The sequence below is a fragment of the Taudactylus pleione genome, unplaced genomic scaffold (assembly GCF_031769625.1).
Source record: "Taudactylus pleione unplaced genomic scaffold, aTauple2 ptg000242l, whole genome shotgun sequence".
NCBI lineage: Eukaryota > Metazoa > Chordata > Amphibia > Anura > Myobatrachidae > Taudactylus > Taudactylus pleione.
The window spans coordinates 7,971,412-7,995,285 of record NW_028284644.1 but is presented as its reverse complement, the minus strand read 5'-3'; the positions used below and the strand labels follow the sequence as shown (position 1 = coordinate 7,995,285).

Here is a 23,874-nt window from a genome sequence, read left to right as displayed (position 1 = left end):
CCTCATGTATAGCCAAGCAGCTGCACACAAGCCTCAGATTGCCATGTGGAATGTTAGTTGTCACTGGGGTTGGGTAAAAAAGCTCTGACACTGAACTCTGGAGCAGTGAAAACACATTCTCTCAAGTGTCAGATCATGCTTCTTCATCCTACAGACTAACGGACAAATCTGGTTTTGGCAGTTTTAAGGGAAACCGTTTCCAGCCTGATTGCCTAGTGCCAAGTATAAATTTTGAAGGTGTAGGATTAATAATTATGGCCTGTTCTTTTGTTGTTTGGTCTGGGTACCTTAATTCAGGGTAGGGAAATATTAATGTTACAGCATACAATGACATTCTAAAGAATTGTGTGCTTTGGTGAGAATCATGTGGAGTGAGTTGGAGTTAACTTTACAATATGCCAACCTGCAGGTTTTCCTTCTCCAGCTGCAACTCCTCCAAATTCCAAACAGATTCCGGCAGAAAGGCAAGGGTTAACACTCACTGTAAACATTAATTGGAAATGTTTCGCTCTTTATTATTATACTTTTAATGACCTCTGGAATTCTTTTTAAGGTGCCTATCCACTAGACAATTAAAATGAGCGATTGAACGATATTGTTCGATAATCGTTTGAAAATTTGGTCTTTTAGACATCTATCATCGTGCAAACATGCTGGTCAACCTGACAATATCATCAGGTTCAGCATGTTTGCAGTTGGTTGATTGTGCGTGCAATGAACTACATATCGTTCAGTGTGGGCACCCTGCAGTGTAGTGAATGACTGAACGATAATGATTTTTGGGTAGTGGATACCCGCCTTAAATCTGTGAATTCACATAGACAAAAAGTGTTTGTTTCTTTTTATTGTTAGAAATTTGAACAAATTTCTATTAAAAAGAAAAACAATAATATTATACAACAATACTCAATTAGCACAATATCACATTCGTATTACTACATGTAACAGTGATCTACAGTGCATCCAGAAAGTATTCACAGTGCTTCACTACTTTTTCCACATTTTGTTATGTTACAGCCTTATTCCAAAATGGAATAAATTAATTTTTGTCTTCAAAATTCTACACACAATACCCCATAATGACAACGTGTAAAAAGTTTTTTTTGAGATTTTTGCAAATTTAATTAAAAAAAACAACTAAGAAATCACATGTACATAAGTATTCACAGCCTTTGCCATGACGCTCAAAATTGAGCTCAGGTGCATCCCGTTTCCACTGGTCATCCTTGAGATGTTCCTACAGCTAAATTGGAGTCCACCTGTGGTAAATTCAGTTGATTGGACATGATTTTGAACGGCATACACCTGTCTATATAAGGTCCCACACTTGACAGTGCATGTCAGAGTACAAACCATGTATGAAGTCCAAGGAATTGTCTGTAGACCTCCGAGACAGCATTGTCTCGAGAAACAAATCTGGGGAAGGATACAGAAAAATATCTGCTGCTTTGAAGGTCCAAATGAGCACAGTGGCCTCCATCATCCGTAAATAGAAGAAGTTCGGAACCACCAGGACTCTTCCTAGAGTTGTCAGGCCGTCTAAACTGAGCGATCGTGGGAGAAGGGCCTTAGTCAGGGAGGTGACCAAGAATCCGATGGTCACTCTGTCAGAGCTGCATTCCTCTGTGGAGAGAGGAGAACCTTCCAGAAGGACAACCATCTCTGCAGTAATCCACCAATCAGGCCTGTATGGTGGAGTGGCCAGACGGAAGCCACTCCTTGGCAGCCCATGGCACCCCACCTAGAGTTTTCCAAAATGCACCTGAAGGACTCTCAGACCATGAGAAACAAAATTCTCTGCTCTGATGAGACAAAGATTGAACTCTTTGGCGTAAATGCCAGGCGTTATGTTTGGAGGAACCAGGCACCGCTCATCACCAGGGCAAAACCATCCCTACAGTGAAGCATGGCGGTGGCAGCATCATGCTGTGGGGATGTTTTTCAGCGGCAGGAACTGGGAGACTGGTCAGGATAGAGGGAAAGATGAATGCAGCAATGTATAGAGACATTCTGGATGAAAACCTGCTCCAGAGCGCTCTTGACCTCAGACTGGGGCGACGGTTCATCTTTCAGTAGGACAACGATCCTAAGCACACAGCCAAGATATCAAATGAGCGGCTTCAGGACAACTCTGTGAATTTCCTTGAGTGGCACAGCCAGAGCCCAGACTTGAATCAGATTGAACATCTCTGGAGAGATCTGAAAATGGCTGTGCACCGACGCTTCCCGTCCAACCTGATGGAGCTTGAGAGGTGCTGTAAAGAGGAATGGGCGAAACTGCCCAAAGATGGGTGTGCCAAGCTTGTGGCATCATATTCAAAAAGACTTAAGGCTGTAATTGCTGCCAAAGGTGCATCAACAAAGTATTGAGCAAAGGCTGTCAATACATATGTACAGTTGATTTCTTAGTTATATTTTTTTAATTAAATTTGCAAAAACCTCAAAAAACTTTTTAAACGTAGTCATTATGGGGTATTGTGTGTAGAATTTTGAGGACAAAAATGAATTTATTCCATTTTGAAATAAGGCTGTAACATAACAAAATGTGGAAAAAGTGAAGCGCTGTGAATACTCTCCGGATGCACTGTACATGTTTATGAATTAAACTTCCTGATATAAAAGTCTCTGTACAATTATTAGCTATTGCCCAAACTTAACCCCCAAGCCTAACCCAGAACTTTCATTAATAACCTTACCAAATAAGCAAATTTATACCTAAACTTTACATCCTTAAATTGTATCTTTTACAATTTTAAATGCAACTAGCGGCTATAACTTTGAGCTAACTGGTGCACTTCAGTTGTACTGTTTCTTTTATACCCAGGTGTGTCTTTAAGAACAGGGTTATAGCTAATGAAAACTATTATGGTGTGAGGAGTACAATTTAATTATTAAATAGTTACCATAATATTTTCATAAGGTGATTCAAGCAGCATATACTGTGAAGTATAGTATGGTCCTGTAATTTATTTTTTATTAGTCTAATTGCAGTAGTAGTTAGCTTGGCTTTACCAGGGCTAATTACGATATTAAATATGAAGATATTAAAATATTTTGTAACATGCTGCATATGACAATGATGTACCATAACAACTACTGTCCATGGGGTTTGTTATGGTGCAAAACGTTTGCTTGCATTATTTTTTTTTAATAAATCCCTTTTTGATTATTATAGGATATTGTTGCAGCAGAGGAAAGACCTCACCAAAAGGAGATACCAATGAGAGTAAATAAAGGAAAAAGGACACACTCGGAGGAGAGAGACTTCGTCGTCAATGAAATTCAAAAAGATGCAGAAAACTGTGTAGGAAAGCGCATGTGTAGGAGCCAGGATCACTACATGGATGAAAACTACATGGAAGAGGCTGTTCAAATTCCACTGCTGGTATAAAATCCTGTATTCATGGTTATTGCAAACTGGCATGTTCTGTTTTAATCTTGCAACATGAGTGGTTAGAAAAAAAATGCCCCAGCAACATTTTGTAATTTTTTTTTGTCAATAGTAATTTAATGTTTTGTTCTTATAGTTGTTCAAATACTGTAGATTGCATACAAAAACATGTCAGTGTATCAGGACAGGGTTCTTAAGAGTTTGAGAGTTGTGATCATTAAGACTGCTAATTATTTGCATAAAAGTAAAATAGTAAACTGAGATATTTTGGATGGCACAAGTTAAGAATAGGTCAATTCATGATATTCATGTAGTACAACAAAAATCTACACATGCTCTAGCAACAGTGTAGGAGAATCAGGGTAATATGTGCATATCCCACTTTTTATCACTGCCATAGACGAGATATATATATATATATATATATCTCATCAGGTTCCTGATGAAAAATGTATATTAAATTTGAAACGTTCAACTCAACTAGAGGGGAGTGAGACCTCCAATTGATTATTTTTCAAGACCGTGAGTGCCGCTAGCATATTGTTACACATATATATATATATATATATATATATATATATATATATCATGCGTGTATATATATATATATATATATATATATACACACACACACACACACACACACACACGCACGCACGCACACACACACACACACACGAAGATAGCACTCCAGGGACTTCAAGAATAACAGCCAGAGCACACAGCTGATGTACCAACATTTCAGATGTTTACTACATCTTTTATCAAGGTCCTTGATAAAAGATGTAATAAACATCTGAAACGTTGGTACATCAGCCGTGTGCTGTGGTTTTATATATATATATATATATATATATATATATACACGCGTGTACACTCTAGTGCAGTGTTTCCCAAACTCATTCCTCGTTCCCCACTGACACATTTTAAAAGACCCACAGGTGGAGCTGATTATTTCACTTGAGATTCAGTGAGGAGTCCTGGGAAACATGCACTGTTAGGCCAGGTTCACACTTGCCTGGTTTTTTGCCGGGTGTGAAATATAGTTAAGCAGGTGGGTCCTTTCACACGGCCTGGGCACTGCAACAGCCGGAAATATCTACTGAGAAGAACGGCTGCCGTGCCGTCCCTGCACACCAGTGGTGTATAGAAAACAATGTTTCCTTGCACACACACCGGTTGACTTGTGCAGCAGCTACTGCTTCTGAGCATGCCCAGTAGATAAATTAAATTAAAAAAATGTAAAAGCGGCTCAAAGCCGCTACTTGTGCAAGGCAATGAGTACCTGGAAAACACCGTCCGGCTTCTGCCTGTTTCTTGGCCGGACAGCCAAAACCGGCAGGTGTGAAACTGGCCTTAGTGCTCACTGAGGAATGAGTTTGGGAAACACTGCTTTAGACCATTTGTGATACAGCAAATATAATAAATATAAATATTTATTTAAGGGCTAAATAAGGTGAGTCCATCTTGGTAATGTATTGCACAAAGTGATTAATCTGACACAAACTGCTGTTATAGCAATCTACTATGAGACATTCTTTGTTCTTGCATAAACCAAGTGCAGAGTTCAAGATAACTATAATCTTTTGTAAGTTCAAGTCATCCTTTTTCAAGAAGATATTTAAATCCATATGTATTTATTTATTTATTACCAGTTATTTATATAGCGCACACATATTTCGCAGCACTTAGAGAGAATATATGGCCATTCATATCAGTCCCTGCCCCAGTGGAGCTTACACTCTTATATTCCCTACCACATGCTCACACACATACATACTAGGGTTAATTTTGTGAGGAGCCAATTAACTTATCAGTATATTTTTAGAGTGTGGGAGGAAACCGGAGTACCCGAGGAAACCCACACAAGCACAGGGAGTTTGCTATCTGATTCAGCCCGCTCATTCTCCCCCCCCCATTTAGTCCTTTTCTCAATCCTGCTGCTTCTACCTCCGTAGTATCTTCAATATCAGACCTGGTCTCTCCCTGGAAGCCACTAAAACTATCATTTACGTCCTAGGGGCATATTCAATTAGCTGCGAAAAAGTATAGCGCTCGTCCCTGCTTTTCCTCGTATTCAATTAGAAATCAGTGAAAACGGCGAAACTGTAACATGCGAAAAGTACTGTCAGATTTGGGGAAATCAGCCTGACACCCCTAAAAGATGCACTGACATTGGGGATCACTATAGATACCCCCGAATAGGCCTGGTGAAGGTATTTGGGGGTCCTAATTGATCTCAATAGCTGCTATTTAACGTCTTTGCATAAGTGGTGAAGAATAGCATTTAGCAGGTTTTTTGGTGAAAATAAGTTGTCCCAGCAAATTTGGGGTACATAAAAATGGGTGCTACGTAGCATATTTTAAAGTTGCTAAAGTGAACTTTTAAAAAATTAAAAAAATCCACCTGCCGCAAACACCTGCAAACTTAAAAACACCTGGAGCATACTTGGGGGGGGGGGGCGCCTGGAGTCTACTTCGCTAGTTTGTAAGTTTGCCCCCCAACTTTGGACTTTTTCACCCCCAAAATGAAAGTACTTTTTTTGGGTGATCTACAGTATTTTTTTTTTTATGCAGTTTACCTTTGGGGGACTGTCCCAAGGGTGCAGGGGATTTTCCGAGGTTTGCACCCCAAAACCCTAATTCTGCACTTTTTTTAGACACCTATTTCTACTTCAGGGTCCATAGGGGGTCCACAGGGTTGACCTTGGGGTATAGGTTGGGAACCAAATCCGGGCACCACGCAGTTAAAGCTTTTAGCTCCCAGGATGCACTTGGGTCCACTCTCCCTATAACCCCACCCCCAAGCCAGAGGCACCTCAGTTTAAGTTGTGCCCGGCCGGAGTCGGGTCACCGTTTAGTGCAGTGGGGAGCTGATTAGCAGCCCCTAAGCTCTATTTTTTCTAAAGGACAGAGTTTTTTATTTTTCCTTTGGATTCTTCAGAGCGGCAGCGTCAGACTGTCCATAGGACGTCTAAGCTGCCGCTCCGTCACCCCGCTGGCGCTGAGACGCCAGTACAGATCTGGGGATCTCAGCGGGACCCCAGAGTCTGTACTAGCCGGACTCTGCGGGCGCCCAGGACTGCTGCCGGATCCACGGGGAGCAGGTAAGGTCGCGGATCACGGCTTGCGGTGATCCGCGCATTTGAAATGCAGTCCTGTGCCTCCGGTATCTGGGGACAGACCGGAGGCGCCGGCAGTGGCGGCGGGCCCCCCATACCCTGTGTGTCCACTAGACCACCAGGGACTTAGTGTTCGGTGCAGGGAGCCGGCGTCCCGGGGGTTAATAGCCGGCCAGGGGAGGAAGCTTTCCCTGTTACAGCGGCTCCTCCCCTCAGCTCAGCGCGCCTTTCAGTATCTATAGTCTGGCGTCGCTGAGCTGCTTCCTCCGCGGGCCACGCTTCTTCTGAGGTCTCCAGCGGCCATTTTCTCTGTGGTGCAGCAGAGATCTCTGGAGATGGCAGTTGGTCCAGTCCCCCTGCGTACCTCACCATCAGGTCAGTGTACACAGCGCTGTAGCCTTCCCAGACACTGAATCTGGGTAAGTTGCATGCAGTGTAATAGTGCAGTATATTATATGACATGTTTATGTATATATGTGTATATCTGCATTGTATGTGACTTATGCTAGTGCTGACTGTCTGTATTCTCTCACCTGTCAGTGTATATCTATCCCTTTCCTTATCTGCCCTAATACAGCTGTACTTGGGGTGGTTCTGAGACTCACATTTATATACTTGTTAATATTTGTGAGGTTTGTCACATACTGTTGCGTGCAGCACGTTGCCATATTTTGAGTGGAACTGTGTGTTGCATACGCTGAAAATGGGTCCCTGCAGCTAATTTTTAGTATCAGTCAGGACCAGTATAGCGCTGCTTGATCAAGAGCGTTATGCTGCACCCATTTTTACTATCCTGCAAGCCATGTGCTGCAGGTGTTAGTGCGGAGGATTTAACTCTTAAAGGGTTCTGAATGTGGCGTCATCGGGTGCCGGCCCCTTTCACGACCCCCTTGGGCGGTTTGTTTTCTCGGGATCCTCTTAATTGCGGATCGCCGGGCGGGCCCCATTGTTGTACCTCACTTGGGGTTACTTCACCATACTACCCCTTTTTCATCTCAGGGTATCTCGCAGTTTCTTGCACTCTTCCCCAGTGACACAGACTACCGCTCCCTACAGGGGTTTTTCGAGTATATGAATTCCCCCTGGTGCCACAATAGTCTGTCATGCCCCTTGCAGGGATTACCACAACAGCCACACTGGGTGGATGTCGTTTTTCTATGAAACGCAAATTGGCGTGGTTGACGCCCTGTGGTTACTTCCCACTTGGCTCTACCGTGAACTGGATACTGTTTTGGGCTCTTTCCCTCTTACACGGGGGGAAGCCTATCTCAAGTATTATTATCCCTCCTTTGGGCTGGTGGCAGGTCCATTCTGGTTAGAGTGAATGTTGACCTGCACCTGTATCATACACCCTCAGTATGGCGTGCCTTCTGGTTCCCTGTTGCTGACTAGCGGGTGGATCGCATGGCGGGACTCTGGCTGTTGCCAGATATGAGGTATTACAACAGTGTTTGGTCTCCTGTCCCAAATTCCCTGAGGGTCATCATGAGCCCCTCCTGGGGTGGATGGGCATGTTACTCGTCTGATTACAGACGTTACTACGCCTCCCATTCCTGCGTGGTCGGATTCTTCTGATCCGTAGGTGGTAACTCTGCCTGAAATCAGTATACTCGCTTTCAGGGGTTGTTACCCATCCTACCATGGCTATAGCATGGTTGGTTAATACTATTGCATACTGAGCTGATGCATTTGTAATGTTTTTTCCCCTCCAACACGTCTGGGGTTCAAATGTATTTGGTCGCTCACGTAATATATGCAGTTGTCATAGGTGGACATGCCTATATTGGATACCAGCTCCTAACTTTCAGAGTTCCGGCTGCGACGGTATCCTCCGTAATACCCTATGGTTGCGCTCTGGGAATGCAGAGGTGCAGATACCATCTATAGGGTATATCTTGTTGGGTCCTGACCTTGACAGTGGCAGTACAAATTTCCCGCCTTCAGCTATGCTCACTATAGGGCCTCAGACTATTAAGTCTTTTTGTCCTCTGGGTCAGCCTAAAGGTCTGTTTCTTCATAGACTGTCGGCCTTTACAAGGGCCGACATATCCAGTTCCGAGCAGGCCTGGACTGCCAGCCGATCCTGCTTCTGAACCTACGGATATATCGTCAGCCTGACGAGACAGGCCTACCACTGGGAGATGGCGATTTTCTCAGTTTGCCCGGTACTAGTGTCTAGTTGCCGCGGCTACGTGGGTAGGAGGGTACGCACTCTCTTTGCTCAGGCGGCCTATTTCCATGTGATGGTACTCAGGCCCTTATTCGGAACAGGGCCTTACAAATCCAGAAAGCTATACAGTTGTTGCGGTAAGCGGAGCTAATTGGGCCATCCCCACTTTCTCAGCGAGGGACTGGTTGTTCTGCTTTCTTTCTGGTGCGGTGGCTGAATGGTCCTCTTTGGCCTATTCTCTGTCTCATTTCCCTGAACCAGTTCCTAAAGCTACCTGGGCTCAGGAGGCAATCCCTATGCTCCATCATACTATGTTTGGAACCTGGGGACTTTATGGTATCACTGGAGATACAGGACGCGTGCCTACGGGTACTTACAGAGACCTTACCTCAGCATGGACTGAGGTTTGCTGTATCACAGCACTTACGATTTTTCGGGCTCTGCCTGTTGAGACTGCTCTCAGCCACACAGGGGTTTACCAGCGTTTTGGATTTTCTGACAGTTCTTCTGTTCAGTATATCCCAATGCTCCTGTACCTGGATGGCCTCCTGCTCTTAGCAGGATCACCGGGGTACTTTACAGCCGGGTCAGGTTGACTGTGGCTTCTTCAGGGTGCAGACGTTTAATCAATGGGGAAAAAGTCCTCCCTGCATCCCTTTCTGGGTATTCTTCACCTAGGAGCCCTGCTGGATTCTCAGAATCTGAGAATTCTTCTGGCGTAAGACGGCATCTCCACTCTTCCATTAGGAGTACATGGATGTCTGCGCAGTCGACATATGTCTTTACACTCTGGGATGCATGGTCCACTATTCAGTGTCTGCCTTTGGAAGGGTGGAATGGGCTTAGTTCCATTCCAGGCCTTTCCATAATTGGCTTATCTCCAGATGGAACAAGTTTTTTCTGTCTGATCACTGTTCAAACGATGATGCTCTCCCCGGAGGCAAGTCGGTCCCTTTTCGGGTGACTATGGCCATCTCGTCCAGGGTATTCTTTGCTAAGGACAGTGTCTGGTTCGCATCCATTTCAGTGCAGTTGGATGTCTGTCGATTCCACCCTGTCAATTAACTTGTTGGAACTTTAGCCTGTCTTGGGCCTTCACTCTGGCATAGCCCTTGTTTCCCGGTGAACCTGAAAAAGTTCAGTCCGACAGGGTCAGAACAGTGGCTTTCTTTTTAGCAATACTGTTCGTTGGGTGGCAATGTCAGGTATGTCATACATTCGGACATTGTCTAAGGGTCTCCTCCCGACCATCTCGACAGTGTTAATTTCAGGTGCTCTCCATTGGGAAGCGGGAGTCCTCAGCCGTCACGACGTGCATCCAGGGGACTAGTCTCTTCCCCAAGAGAGGTTTCATCTCCTGGTGAGCAGGGGGGGGGGGGTCCTCCTGAGGTGACCCTCATGGCCTTCTGACTCTATCACACTATGGTGTTACAGTCCAACTCTGGGGATTCTGAAGCAACCTTCAGTGACTCTTTGTCGGTGAAGTGGTTCTTCCAATTTGCGTACCTGTGTTCTCCGGTCTCCATTCTTCCTCGAGGGAAGTGTTTCAATCGAGACGGAGATGCTTTCCTGCTGGTGGCTCCTGATTGCCCCAGATGTCAGGGGTACTTGGTTTTTCGGAGTCTCTCCATCGATACTCCATTCCTGATGCTTCACTGCCCAGACCTGTTGTCTCAGGGTCCTGGGGTTTGCCTTGGACCTGGGTAGTTTGTCTTTGACTGCGTCCCTACAGTGGTCTTACGGCTTCCCTGGCTTTGTCATCGTTGGAATGATTAGAGCACATGGATCAGCTTTTGCTGGGACCTACCACAAACTGTGGCAGCCATAATTCTTATGGTATTATACCTGTCGATATGATCCTCTGGGGTCCAGGATTTCCAGATATTCTGGCATTCCTTCCGGCTGGCTTGGGTTTCACCCTCGGCCTGGCCTTCCTGACAGTGTGGATCTCTACACTGTCAGTATGATTAAGATATGGAATTGCTCCGCTCTGATATCCAGTTCATCCTTTGGAGTGTTTTCTGGATTATGCCTCCCTTTGTCCTCCCTAGGGACTCCTTGGGAGTTAGTAGTGGTTCTTCGTTAACTCCGGGGAAAGTTAATGGAACCGCTGGTTGTGATAGCCATTACATGGTCTATTGCTTTGGCTTTCTCTCTTTCTCTCAGGGAGTTTATATCACCCAGGTGAGTGTCGGAATTGGGAGCGTTCTCATGTGGCTCCCTCTTCTGGAGGGCATCTTGTCAGGGTGTGAGTTGCTCTCACCCTGTGTTTCTTCTTAGTGATTTTTAGGTTCCATATTATTCTGGAACTTATGGTGAGGCCATTCAGTCCCCAGTCCTCTCGGCTGGTGTGGCCTCATTGACTGTAGTCCGGCCTCTGTGGATTTATGTGATCCGTTAATCGGACTCCTTATTGGTGGTCTGAAATTTCTGGTTTTAACAGGAAAGGATGGCCGGCCTATGGCCAAATGTTGGCTGGACGGCCTCGTATGTCTTCTTCAGGGGCCTACCCATGGGTAGGCCTTTCTGTTATTGATGCTTGTTTTTTCTCGGGCCATGTAACCCTCGTGGGTGGCTCGCTGTGGCGCCTTGGCTGTTTTGCCTTGCTAGATGGCCACGTGGTCTTCTGTCCACACCTTTTTAAGGTTCTAGGCATTGGTTTCCTTTGCCTCTCCGGATGCTTCCTTTTTGGCGGCGGATTCTCCTCTCAGCACAGGAGCGTCCCCTCCCTTGGTTGAACTGCTTTGGGACATCCCCAAGGTCAACCCTGTGGACCCCCTATGGACCCTGAAGTAGAAAACAAGAGATATGGTAAGAACTTACCTTTGTTATCTCTGTTTCTACGAAGTCCATAGGGTCCACAGGGCGCCCGCCCTGACGCACCTGGCTTCGAATGGGCTGTGTGGCTGGTCACCGGTTTTCCGTCTCCCATTTCTGTGAGTATGGTTATCGAGTGTTCCAGTTTTCTCTCTCTTTTTCTCTCCTCCTCTGGCCTTTGGCTACTTACAAACTGAGGTGCCTCTGGCTTGGGGGTGGGGTTATAGGGAGAGTGGACCCAAGTGCATCCTGGGAGCTAAAAGCTTTAACTGCGTGGTGCCCCTATTTTGTTCCCAACCTATACCCCAAGGTCAACCCTGTGGACCCTATGGACTTCGTAGAAACAGAGATAACAAAGGTAAGTTCTTACCATATCTCTTGTTTTATAAGCTAAACTTTTTCTTAGGTTTCAATACATTGAGTTTCTGCACCAGCTGAAAAGTCTCCAGTATTGAATACAGAGGAAACTTTTTACATGGCGAAATGACGTCACTCCTAATACTTTATCGCAGAAAACGGCCTTTCGCACCTAATTGAATACGGCCCCTAGTCTCTCACCTACATTACTATAATCTGCTCCTCAACAGCATATCTACAGGTGCCCATACACGGTGCGATAAAGTAGCCGATCCAACGGATTGGTACGATTTGGCTGCTTTATCGCACCGTGTATGAGCACAATATCGGACAAAGCACGCACCCATGAGGTCGTACATTGCACCCCCAGATCTTACTGCAGGTTCAGTCGATTTGGGGATGCGATGTGCGATCCCATGCATCGCTGTGCACGTGGGGGAGGGGGGTGCTGGCATATCGGGTGGTCAGCCACCCGATCGCACCTTGTGTGGGGACCGCCCGATATGTCGGACATCGGATCCCCTCATCGCATTGCACGGTGCATATCGCACAGTGTATGGCCATATTTACTCTTGCCTCACCCCTGTTCACTGTATTCTTAACACTGTTGCATGTCTCCTGTTCCTCTCTCGCCACTCCACCTCTTCTGCTTCCCTCTATCAGGTTCTCCATGGACTCTCTGGGACTTAATGTAACACCAATAATGCCCCCAACCACTTCTCTCCAGTCTTATTTCCACATACTCCCTCCTGCCCACAAACACTCCCTCCTTCCCAATTCACGTGCATCTCTTCCTCTGGAATGCTCTCCCATTTTCATCCAGTCTTTCAGCCTTCAAGCTTCTATTTTTTTTATATATATATATATATATATATATATATATATATATATATATATATGTGCCTCATTGTCCAAGTTGTGACACTAATCAATGTTTTACTTTTAGTATCTTCTGGGATTGATCTCCCTGCTATTAGTATGTGCACTAAGCATTGAGTATCAGGGATTATTGAATATTGTTCGACGTAATGTCAAATTATATAGTAGTTACTGACACGATTATATACAGATTCATATCTTATCTGACATATTAATTTTCACCATATACCACAATCATGCATATGCTGGATTAATTCAAAATTTATTGTTATCCAAGTATAGCATCCAAAGTCATATTATCATGACTCACCGTTCTTAAGAACATACCGATATCTTTTGGTTATCATCTGGTTTATTTTTACCATTAGCCCTAAAATCTTTCTGCTGTCGTACACATAAAAAATATCCTGATTAGTACTCAAATTCATCCAATCTGTTTCATATAGGATTATTCTGTATATATGATATCCGAAGGCTAATTATGGTAATTCACCAGTATAGCGTTATAATACTTTTCTGGTTTATTTATACCTTTTAGGGCCGTATTCAATTAGTCGCGATAATTTTGCGGCCGTTGGCAGAATCTACTTTCTGCCTACATCGCATGTTTTGAACTCGGAAACTTATCGGACACGCCCCCGCTATTCGCCCTATTTAATTCCAGACCATGCGAAAATGGCAAGCCACGATGTTGGAAAAGACGGAAAGTGCTGTCAGAAATGGGGAAATCGGCCTGAACCCACCCAAAAGATGCACTAACATTGAGGATCAGCATAGATGCCCCCAATTAGCCCTAATTAAGGTATTTGGGGTACTTAAGTTGTGACAATTGGTGCCAGTTAGCACATTAACACAAGTGGTGAAGAATAGCATTAAGCAATATTTTTTTAAGAAAATAACTACTCCCATCAAATTTGGGGTACATGAAAATGGGTGTAAGCATATTTATAAGTTGCTAAAGTGAAGTATTAAATGACGTAAAAAATCCACCTCCCGCAAGCACGTGCAATCAAAAAAACACCTGCCCCATACTTGGGGACCCCCCAGAAGTCTATTTAGCTAGTTTTTAAGTTTGTCCCCCAACTTTGAACTTTTTCGCCCCCAAAATGAAAGTACTTTTTTGGGGTATTCTGAAGTTTGGTTTTTTTAGAATTTTTTTTGACACAGCTTATCTTTGGGGGACTGTCCCAAGGGTGCAGGGGGGTTTCCCGAAGTCTGCACCCCAAAACCACAATTCTGCACTTTTTTCCGACTGCTATTATTATTATTATCCTTTATTTATATGGTGCAACAAGGGTTCTGCAGCGCCTTACAAAGTACATAAACAAATGAGCACACAAGAAATAGTTATTAACAGTACAAACATTGCAGGACAAATATATTATTTATAAACATTGCTGCATTACACTTAAGTAATGCTGGCCATACACGCTACAATTATCGGGACGATCCGCCCGATATCGGCAGATCGCTGCGATAATTGTAGCGTGTGGGGGGGCGACCGAGGGTTAAATATTGCTCGGTCGGGCATGCTGGATTGTCCAGCATGCACGTCCGATGCGATATTTAGCGGGTAAACTGTCGGCCGCATCGGGCAGTGTATGCCCAGCGCAGCCGACAGACAGACATTTCCTCTGTTCCTTCCTACGGAAGGAACAGGGAAATGTCTCCGCCCCCGGGGGCGGAGCGCGGATGTCGGGCTATACACTGTGAGAGAAATCTCACAGTGTATGCCGGCAACTTCTGCGGCTGGCAGGCTGCCAGATAAAATGTCTGTTGGTCTGACAGACATTTTATCTGGTAGTGTATGCCCAGCATAAGCAACATGGTGTCAGCAACCAAGTGTTAGGTGCTGTCGTATATTAAGTATAAGTAAGGAAAAGAAGCACGTGAGGGAAGAGGGCTCTGCTCGTGAGAGCTTACATTCTAAAGAGGAGGGGGCAGACAAACAGGGGTGACAAAGATGGGCTGGATTGTGAGGAAGGAACATGAAGTAGTGGGTTAGGATGAGCGCTGGAAAGCTTTGAGGAAGAAAGGGGTCTTGAGAGCTCATTTGAAGATTAGGAACCAAGAAGCAAAGTTATCAGGGAATTTTGAGCTGTGTCCATGGGGATGAAGAAAGGCAGCTAATTGAGGAAGTTGGAATATCATGAGCATTGAATGGAAAGAATAAAATGGAGCGTTTAGAAGGTAAGAGTTGGTGGGAGTGACCAAACGATAGAAGTATCCCAACACCAACACTGAGGCAACCTCCAGCAGAGAGTGTGAAAGAATGTGAGGCCCCAAGAAGAGATAGCTGCAGGAGAAGTGGTGTCAGATGGGTGAATCCATGAATTGGTGATGACTGGGAGATTCAAGGAGTTGATTGTAGACAGAACTGACTTTCCAGAGGAGACAGGAGAGAGGGACAGAATTGGGAGGAGAGCGAAGGAGACTGTTAGGGTTGCTGTAATGTGGGGTTGAGATTGATTTAGTGCAGGGGGATAAGGAGAGTGAGGGTATGTGGTGGGCTTCAGAATGAGGAAGGGTGTGACAGCAGGTGGTGGGCAAGATGGAGGTTTAGTGTGGTGAGAGTTGAGAAGAGGTGTATCCTTTAGAAAAAGTAGGGAACAGTGCTTAGGAGTTATGGAAGATGCAGTGGAGAGTACTAGATGGGATGAAGAGGGACAGAGGAGAAGAAGGAGAAAGAGGAGACTATGGAGGGAGGAAAGAGATGGGAGCTGGTGGTAGAGGAAATAATTATGTAGCTTCTGAATGAAGGGGGGAGAAGAAAACGAGAGACACATAGGCCCGTTATCAATTTGGAGCGAAAAACCGAGATCAGCGAAAAAGTTTCGCTGATGACGTAATTTCGCCAGGCGGAAAAGTATCGCCATATTCAATTTCTAAGACTTTCCACCTAGGTGGAAAGTCAATGTTTTGTAATAGGCAAAAAAGTTTTGCCTATGAATAGCAGGCGGAAAAAAGTGCAGAATTTGGGTTTTGGGGTGCAACGTTGCGGTAACCCCCATGCAGCCTTAAGACAGTCCCCCAAAGGTAAACTGCGTCAAAAAATTCTTAAAAAAAGACTTAACACCCCAAAAATGTACTTTCATTTTAGGGGCGAAAAAAAACAAGTTGGGGGACAAAGTTAAAAACTAGCTAAATAGACTCCTTCCGCAAGCACATGCTTGCGGCAGGTGGATTTTTCATGTTTTTTTAAACAATACTTTAGGAACTTTAAAATATGCTACCCCCCATTTTCAGGTACCCAAAACTTGCAGGGACTAGTTATTTTCTCCAGAAAATAAAACAAAATGCTATTCTTCACCACTTATGCAAATACGCAAAACAGCGGCTATTGAGACCATTTAAATACACTATAAATACCTTCGGCAGGCCAATTCGTGGGTATCCATAGTGATCCCCCATGTCAGTGCATCTTTTGGGGGTTGCCAGGCTGATTACCCCATTTTGGAGAGGACTTTCCGCCTGTTCAAGTATCGCCGGGTGCCGTTATTGAATACCGGGATGTGCGCAAAAAATTTCCGCTCCCCAAAACACGCAGTATAGGTGAAAAGTCCACCAGGCGTGTGCGAAACATATTGAATACGGGCAATACTGTAGATGAGGGAATTGGGAGATAATCAGCAGTAATAGTGATGAGAGTGAGATAGTTAAGATGTCATAAAATCAGATCAAAGGAAGAAGAGAGTTGGTAGATGTAAAGGCACAACTACAATAGTATATAATAAACAAAATGAGTTCGGAGCTGTTAAAGTTGCAGGACTTTAGATTAAGGATAACATATTCATAAAGATGTACAGGTGTTAAACAATGGTAGATACTACGGTGGTATTGACATAAATTGACTGGTACAGGAATGATAAGAAAAGTGTAAAGTCGAAAAACATACATTTTAAAATGAAAATGCAGCAAACTAAGTGGTAGTTGTCTGCAATGCTGAAGCAGGGTGTTGGCAATTCATAGCCGAATCTTTTTCGCCTATTACATTGTGTTGACTTTTCCGCGTACGCGAAAAGTCTTTGTAATTGAATACGGCGGTACTTTTACGCCTGGCAAAATTACGTCATCCATGATATTTTTCCGCGGATTCTGACTTTTCACCGCTAATTGAATACGGCCCTTAGTCTCAGTCCAGATCAGTGATTTTCAACTCGAGGCACACTACACAAGATTTTAAAATTGCCAAGGCACACTATTTGGCGATGCGGTGTGCGTGACCAATGAAAAAACACACACTTTGGCTCCCACATAAAAAAAATACACATTGGCCTCCACAGGTATAAAACACACTATATTTCCCTTCACAGGAATAAAACACACTACATTGGCCTCCTCAGGAATAAAACACACTCAGTACAAGTGCGCTGAACTGACTGCCGCAGCACACTTGACAACCGCTAGTTGACAAACGCTGATCTAGATAGTATAATGAGGCCAGACATGGTAGATTCACCAGTATGTTGTTTAATTATACTCTGGTTTATTTATACTATTAGCCTTATATTCTCTGCAGTACATATGTATATCAGGATAAAGTATGTTTTATGCCGCATCCATCTTTATCATAATTATTAATATAATCGATACTGTGATATTTATTTCATGCAGAATTAGGTATTCAAGTCGTATCTTAAGGCCCCCACACACGGTACGATTTGCAAACGATCCAATGTCGTTTGCAATCTCCCTTGAACTCTCTCCGGCAGCTGAAGTGAACGATAAGCAGCACAATTCATTCACCCAATCTGTCTTGCACGATCTAATGATTTGCATATGCCTTAGATAGTGTACGATATGACAGATGCAGGCTTGGATCAGGGAGACCTGATGGTGCTGCTGTGTTTTTTAAAGACACGGATGCATGCCCGGATCAGGGAGATCTGTGCTACATGCATCTGTGTCATTGACACAGAAGCACTGACGGGATAAGTGAGACCCGTCTGTGCTGCTCTGGTTAAAAAAATAAATAAAAATTAAACCTGTGTAAAAAAAAATTAAATGGCGTGACCCCCCCTCCCCAAAGAGCAACCAGCCCAGGGCTTTTCGTGACCCAGTGCTGGTTGTGCAAAATACAGGGGACAAACGATGTAGGGGTCCCCTGTATTTAAGAACAAAAACCACTGGGCTAGTCAGAACCAGCCTCGGTTGCCAAAATACAGGTGACAAACGGCGTAGCGGTCCCCCATATTTTGAGCAATCAGCACTGGGCTCTGATCTGGTTCTGGAAATACAGGTGAAAAAATTAGTAGAATTCTCCTGTATTTATTAGAACCAGTACCGGACCTTTTCTAGCAAGGGTTAATGCCACAGCCAGGGGAGCCCTATCACCGGGACCCCTGGCCAAAGCATCAGCCCTGACTGCTAGTCAGCTGGGGACCCCCTCAATAAAGGAGTCCCCCTCTCCAGGTCACCCAAGGCCTAGGCAAGCCAGTGGATGCTGAGTTGATAGTGTAGTGTGGTGCATTTGAAAGAGCTAAAAATATTGTCTCTTGCTGTGGGACTACAGGTCCCAGCATGCCTCCCCCGCATGCTGGTACTTGGAGAACCACAAGTACCAGCATGCGGGGTATTACGGGCCCGCTGGTACCTGTAGTTCCACATCAAAAACAATATTAAAATAAACACAGGACACACACGGTTGACAGTAAAACATACAACATTGTTAACTCTTTACTTGCACTACACTTTTACACTATCAACCCGGCACCCACCACTCCAGGGGTGCCAGGGATATCCCCGGGCTATCAGCATAGGTCTGGGGTGCCCTGGAGAGGGGGACCCCTTTATTGGATCCCCAGCTCCCCAGGGATCACCAGTCTGGGCTGATTAGTGGTCAGAGGTAATGCTTTGGCTGGGGGACCCGGTGAAAGGGTTTCCTTGGCTGTGGCGTTACCCCCCCGCTAGAAAAAGTTTGGTGCTGGGATTTACAGGGGAACCCTACTCATTTTTTCCCCTGTATTTTGGCAACCAGGACTGGTTCTGAATAGCCCGGTGCTGGTTGTGCTTAAATACAGGGGACCCCTATGTCGTTTGTCCCTTATATTTTGCACAACCAGCACTGGGTCACTAAAAGCCCGGGGCTGTTTGCTCTTTGGGCCACACCATTTTTTTTTTCAACAGGTTTAATTTTTTTAACACAGAAGCACAGATGGGTCTCACTGATCCTGTCCGTGCTTCTGTGTCAATGAAACACAAGTGCTTGTAGCATGGATTTCCCTCATCCGTGCTGTATGCATCTGTGTCGGCCATCACATCGTTCAGTGTGCATACACACAGAGCGATGTGTGCTAAATTGTCAACGATAGATCGATATCTTTCAGCAGGAGCATGCATTGGCATTGTTATCATGCCCCCACACAGCACTTTTTAAATGATTGGCCGTTCCAATCGATTGAAAATGGCCAAATCGTGTAAAAACTGTGGGGGGCCTTTAGGGCTAATTAAGGTAGATTCGCCAGTGTCATCAATCCTATAGTATGTTTTAAATATAGTGCTTTTAATCCCCCATATTTAGCAACATATGTTGCAGATCGAGTACTATGGGTGATAGTAGATATCAATAAAGGGAATACACATTGTTCAGGAGTGGTGTGTTTCTGTACTACCCACTGAAGAAATTGTAACTGTATTCTACTGAGTTACATAGTCAAAATATAGAAACCATTGTCTCAACTGGGATTAGAAAGTATCCAATTGTGGACCTGTGCTAGCTGCCAGGAGGCGTTTGCAGAGTCTGAGAACACACTGTTGAGATCAGAATTAAATATGACAGCCCACATTGTTAGGGTTCAAAACTTATTTAAGACACTCAACTTCGCTCTCCTCTCCTCTGTACCACAGACAATAGTGGCAGTAAAATCACTGATTACTAAAAATTGGCAACCACCAATTCTTTGTAGAAGAACAAAATAGTCGGCAATTCAGAAATATATAAACCCCTACATGAATTTCTTTCTGGAGGATCTTAAGAAAAGCTGCATCAATAATATCCTGATTTGTTAGAAAGTACAGTCAGGCATTGACAGAATTTTCATATTTTGGCCTCTATTCACCACCACAATGGCTTTGAAATGAAACAAACAAGATGTGCTTTAACTGCAGACTTAATATGAGGGTAATTACATCCAAATCAGGTGAACGGTGTAGGAATTACAACGGTTTCTATATGTGCCTCCCACTTTTTAAGGGGCCAAAACTAATGGGACTATCAACTCAAAAGCTATTTCATGGACAGGTATGGGCTATTCCCTCATTATTTCATTATAATTTAAGCAGGTAAAAGGTCTGGAGTTGATTCTAGGTGTGACATTTGCATTTGGAATCAGTTGCTGTCGACTCTCAATATGAGATCCAAAGAGCTGTAACTATCAGTGAAGCAAGTCATCATTAGGCTGAAAAATCAAAACAACCCATCAGAGAGATAGCAAAAACATTTGGTGTGGCCAACTGTTTGGAACATTCTTAAAAAGAAAGAACGCACCGGAGAGCTCAGCAATGCCAAAAGACCCGGAAGACCACGGAAAACAACTGTGTTGGATGACAGAAGAATTATTTCCCTGGTGAAGAAAAACCCCTTCACAACAGTTGGCCAAATCAACACTCTCCAGGAGGTAGGTCTATATGTGTCAAAGTTAACAATCAAGCGAAGACTTCACAAGAGTGAATATAGAGGGTTCACCACAAGATGTAAACCATTGGAGAGCTACAAAAACAGGAAGACCAGATTAGAGTTTGCCAAACAACATCTAAAAAAGCCATTACAGTTCTGGAACAACATCCTATGGACAGATGATACAAAGATCAACTTGTACCAGAGTGATGGGAAGAGAAGAGTATGGAGAAGGAAAGGAACTGCTCATGATCCGAAACATACCACCTCATCAGTGAAGCATGGTGGTGGTAGTGTCATGGCGTGGGCATGTATGGCTGCCAATGGAACTGGTTCCCTTGTATTTATTGATGATGTGACTGCTGACAAAAGCAGCAGAATGAATTCTGAAGTGTTTCGGGCAATATTATATGCTCATATTCAGTCAAATGCTTCAGAACTTATTGGACGGCACTTCACAGTGCAGATGGACAATGACCCGAAGCATACTGCAAAAGCAACCAAAGAGTTTTTTAAGGCTAAAAAGTGGAATTTTATGCAATGGCCAAGTCATCCCCTGACCTGAATCCGATTGAGCATGCATTTCACTTGATGAAGACAAAACTGAAGGGAAAATGCCCCAAGAACAAGCAGGAACTGAAGACATTTGCAGTAGAGGCCTGGCAGAGCATCACCAGGGATGAAACCCAGCGTCTGGTGATGTCTATGCGTTCTAGACTTCAGGCTGTAATTGCCTGCAAAGGATTTGCAACAAAGTATTAAAAAGTGAAAGTTAGATTTAGGATTGTTTAGTTTGTCTGATTACTTTTGGCCCCTTAAAAAGTGGGAGGCACATATAGAAACTGTTGTAATTCCTACACCGTTCACCTGATTTGGATGTAATTACCCTCAAATTAAATCTGAAAGTCTGCAGGTAAAGCACATCTTGTTTGTTTCATTTCAAAGCCACTGTGGTGGTGAATAGAGGCCAAAATATGAAAATTCTGTCAATGTCCCAATATTTATGCACCTGACTGTATTTCTAAAACTCTTTGATATGTACCTGTAACATCCCCTTCCTCATGTTCCTTCTCCTACTAGTTCCTCCCATCCCATAAATTAATGTTAAAATAAGAAGTAATAACACTGTTTTTCTTCTTGTGTATTTTCATATATCTATTTCAGTCCTAGGTTCTCTGTTCTTCTTTATCTTTACCACTTCTCTTGAAAAACTATTTCAGTATCATAACTATACAGACGATAGCCACATTTATCTGTCCTCTCCAGATCTTTAATCTCCTGTGTTGGCTTTGTTGCTGAATGTCTTTCTGCCATTTCATCTTAGATGTCCTCTTGCCACCTCAAACTCAACCTTTCAGGGACAAAGCTAATAATTTTCCTATTAGCCAACAGCAGTTATCTATCTTATGTCTATATTTCTGTTGACAACAACAATGACTTCTGCCCATTGTTTACCTAAATGCTATCATTGGCTCAGAACTGTCCTTTGCTCTCCTTATTCAATATGTGTCCAAATCCCACTGCATACATTTAATGGTGCATACACACAGTCCAATTTGCCCGATCATTGATATCGTTGAATGATTTTTTTCTATTTTAAAAATGAACAATATCATCAACGATCATGAACAATATCTGACCATAATTAAATGATGAAGAATTCCTAGATATCGAGCAAGTTGGAGTGCATGTATGGTCGAGCTCAGATATCGTTATCGTCCATACGGCTACGTGCATCGTTGGTCGTTCAGTGCAAAAAAGTCAACGATATGAACGATAAACTATATCGTTATCGTTCATATCGTCCTGTAAAGTTGGACCATGTGTACGCACCATAAGAAATATTTCCAAGAATACACACCTACTCACTTAAGACATTGCAAAAATGTTACTTGATGTACTCATTATCTTCTGCATTGAATATTGCAATAGACTCCTTACTAGTTTTTCCACAGACTCCAATTTGTTGTCCCAACATTGATTGCCTGAATTTTCTTGAATCCAATATAAAATACTTATACTAACATAGAAGACAGTACGAAAAAAATTCTATACCATCATACGCCTTCACTTCCCTCAAAACATCTCCCAACCCGACCCCTCAATTCTGTGCAAGATCTGCGTTTTTCATTACAGCCTTTCATTCACAGTGAGAGGACTTAATTTCGGCTCACCCACTCCCTGGAATGCCCTCTCTTGCACAAGATTTCTAATGCTGGCTATACACCTGCACGATTTCGGGCCGATTGCCCGATTTTCGATCAGTCCTTAGGATGGACCCTGTGAAAATTGTGTATTTTTGGAGTGAGATATGATCCAATGCGCGCTCCCGCAGCTCCTACAACGGATCGTATGGTCAGATGTGCAGCACATATGTTCCATCCTATCGTGTGCAGATCGTACCATGTATTTTCTGCATGCGATGCATTGTGTGTCCATTCAAGTTATTACTTTTTCCCTGATGAGCACGTGAGGCACACGATCGATCATACGACAGATCCTGTATTAAGAAAAACAACAAATATGCTGCCGGGACTGCCAGGGAGCTCCGGGGAGTCGGATGGTGAATCTGATCTGATGCTGGTCACGCAGGTGTATGGCCAGCTTAACCTCCAAACCGTCAAGCATTCACTGAAGACATAACTTTTCAAGCAAGATTTCAAATTCATGAACCACACATGTAACCTTCATAAGCTATTCTATCCAATTACCACACCTTTACACAGGTCACACAAAAATTAAATTTTTTCCCTTTCTACACTCAAACAGCCCTCCCAGAACAACATTGCGGCGTTACTGGATCATATAGACCACCAAGCTCATTTTACCCTTACAATCTGGCTGGGCCAATGTGCCTTATTTGGTACTTAACCTTATGTATTAAACTTCTGTTATCCTATTAATTAGTAGGGCATGTTGGTTCTAGTAGTGCTAGTTGGAGTTCCCAGGGGTGACTCCCAGGTAAGCTGGCTCTCAATTTGGATGCATTTATGTAAGTGCCTTTATCATGAGGCCTTACATTTGACAAAATTATATATGTGCCTTTATCATGAGGCCTTATAATTGGTATATTTTACATTTGGGGTGAGCGTTTGGGCGTAGGGCGCCCGGGACTGGTCTGGCTGGGCCTCCTCAGGGCATCACCACTTAATACACATAGTTGCTTTTCACAACACCTTTTATGTTTGTTTATTATTCATGTATTTTTTCACATATATTTTAACCTCTCAATCCACACTTAATGATTACTCACACACAGCTATACTTTACACTGCACTGTCACTCTTTTTCCATTTTCGTGTGATGCCCTGGGGGGTCCTGGGCTGGACGTTTTTTGGGGTGCACTGCGCCCCGGACGTGAACCACTTAGTGTTAGGGACTGCTGGTAACAGAGAAGCCGTGACGTGGCCCAGCAGCCTCCCATGTATTTGCAAATGCATGCAACTAATATCTCTGAATTTCTATGACCATATAGTCTTCATATATTGTTGCAGGTATTATTCAGTGTGCTGAGGTACAATAG

The 23,874-nt window shown here is 43.8% G+C and overlaps 1 protein-coding gene across 3 annotated transcripts in view; it reads left to right on the top strand.

Moving 5' to 3' along the window:
* LOC148516741 (uncharacterized) overlaps positions 1-23,874 on the top strand; it is a 146,218-nt gene that overhangs the window by 110,875 nt on the left and 11,469 nt on the right. For all 3 annotated transcript variants that reach the window (XM_088479607.1, XM_088479606.1, XM_088479608.1), the window contains exon 8: positions 3,176-3,385. In XM_088479607.1, the coding sequence (XP_088335733.1) occupies positions 3,176-3,385 (210 nt within the window). The remainder of the gene's footprint in view (positions 1-3,175; positions 3,386-23,874) is intronic.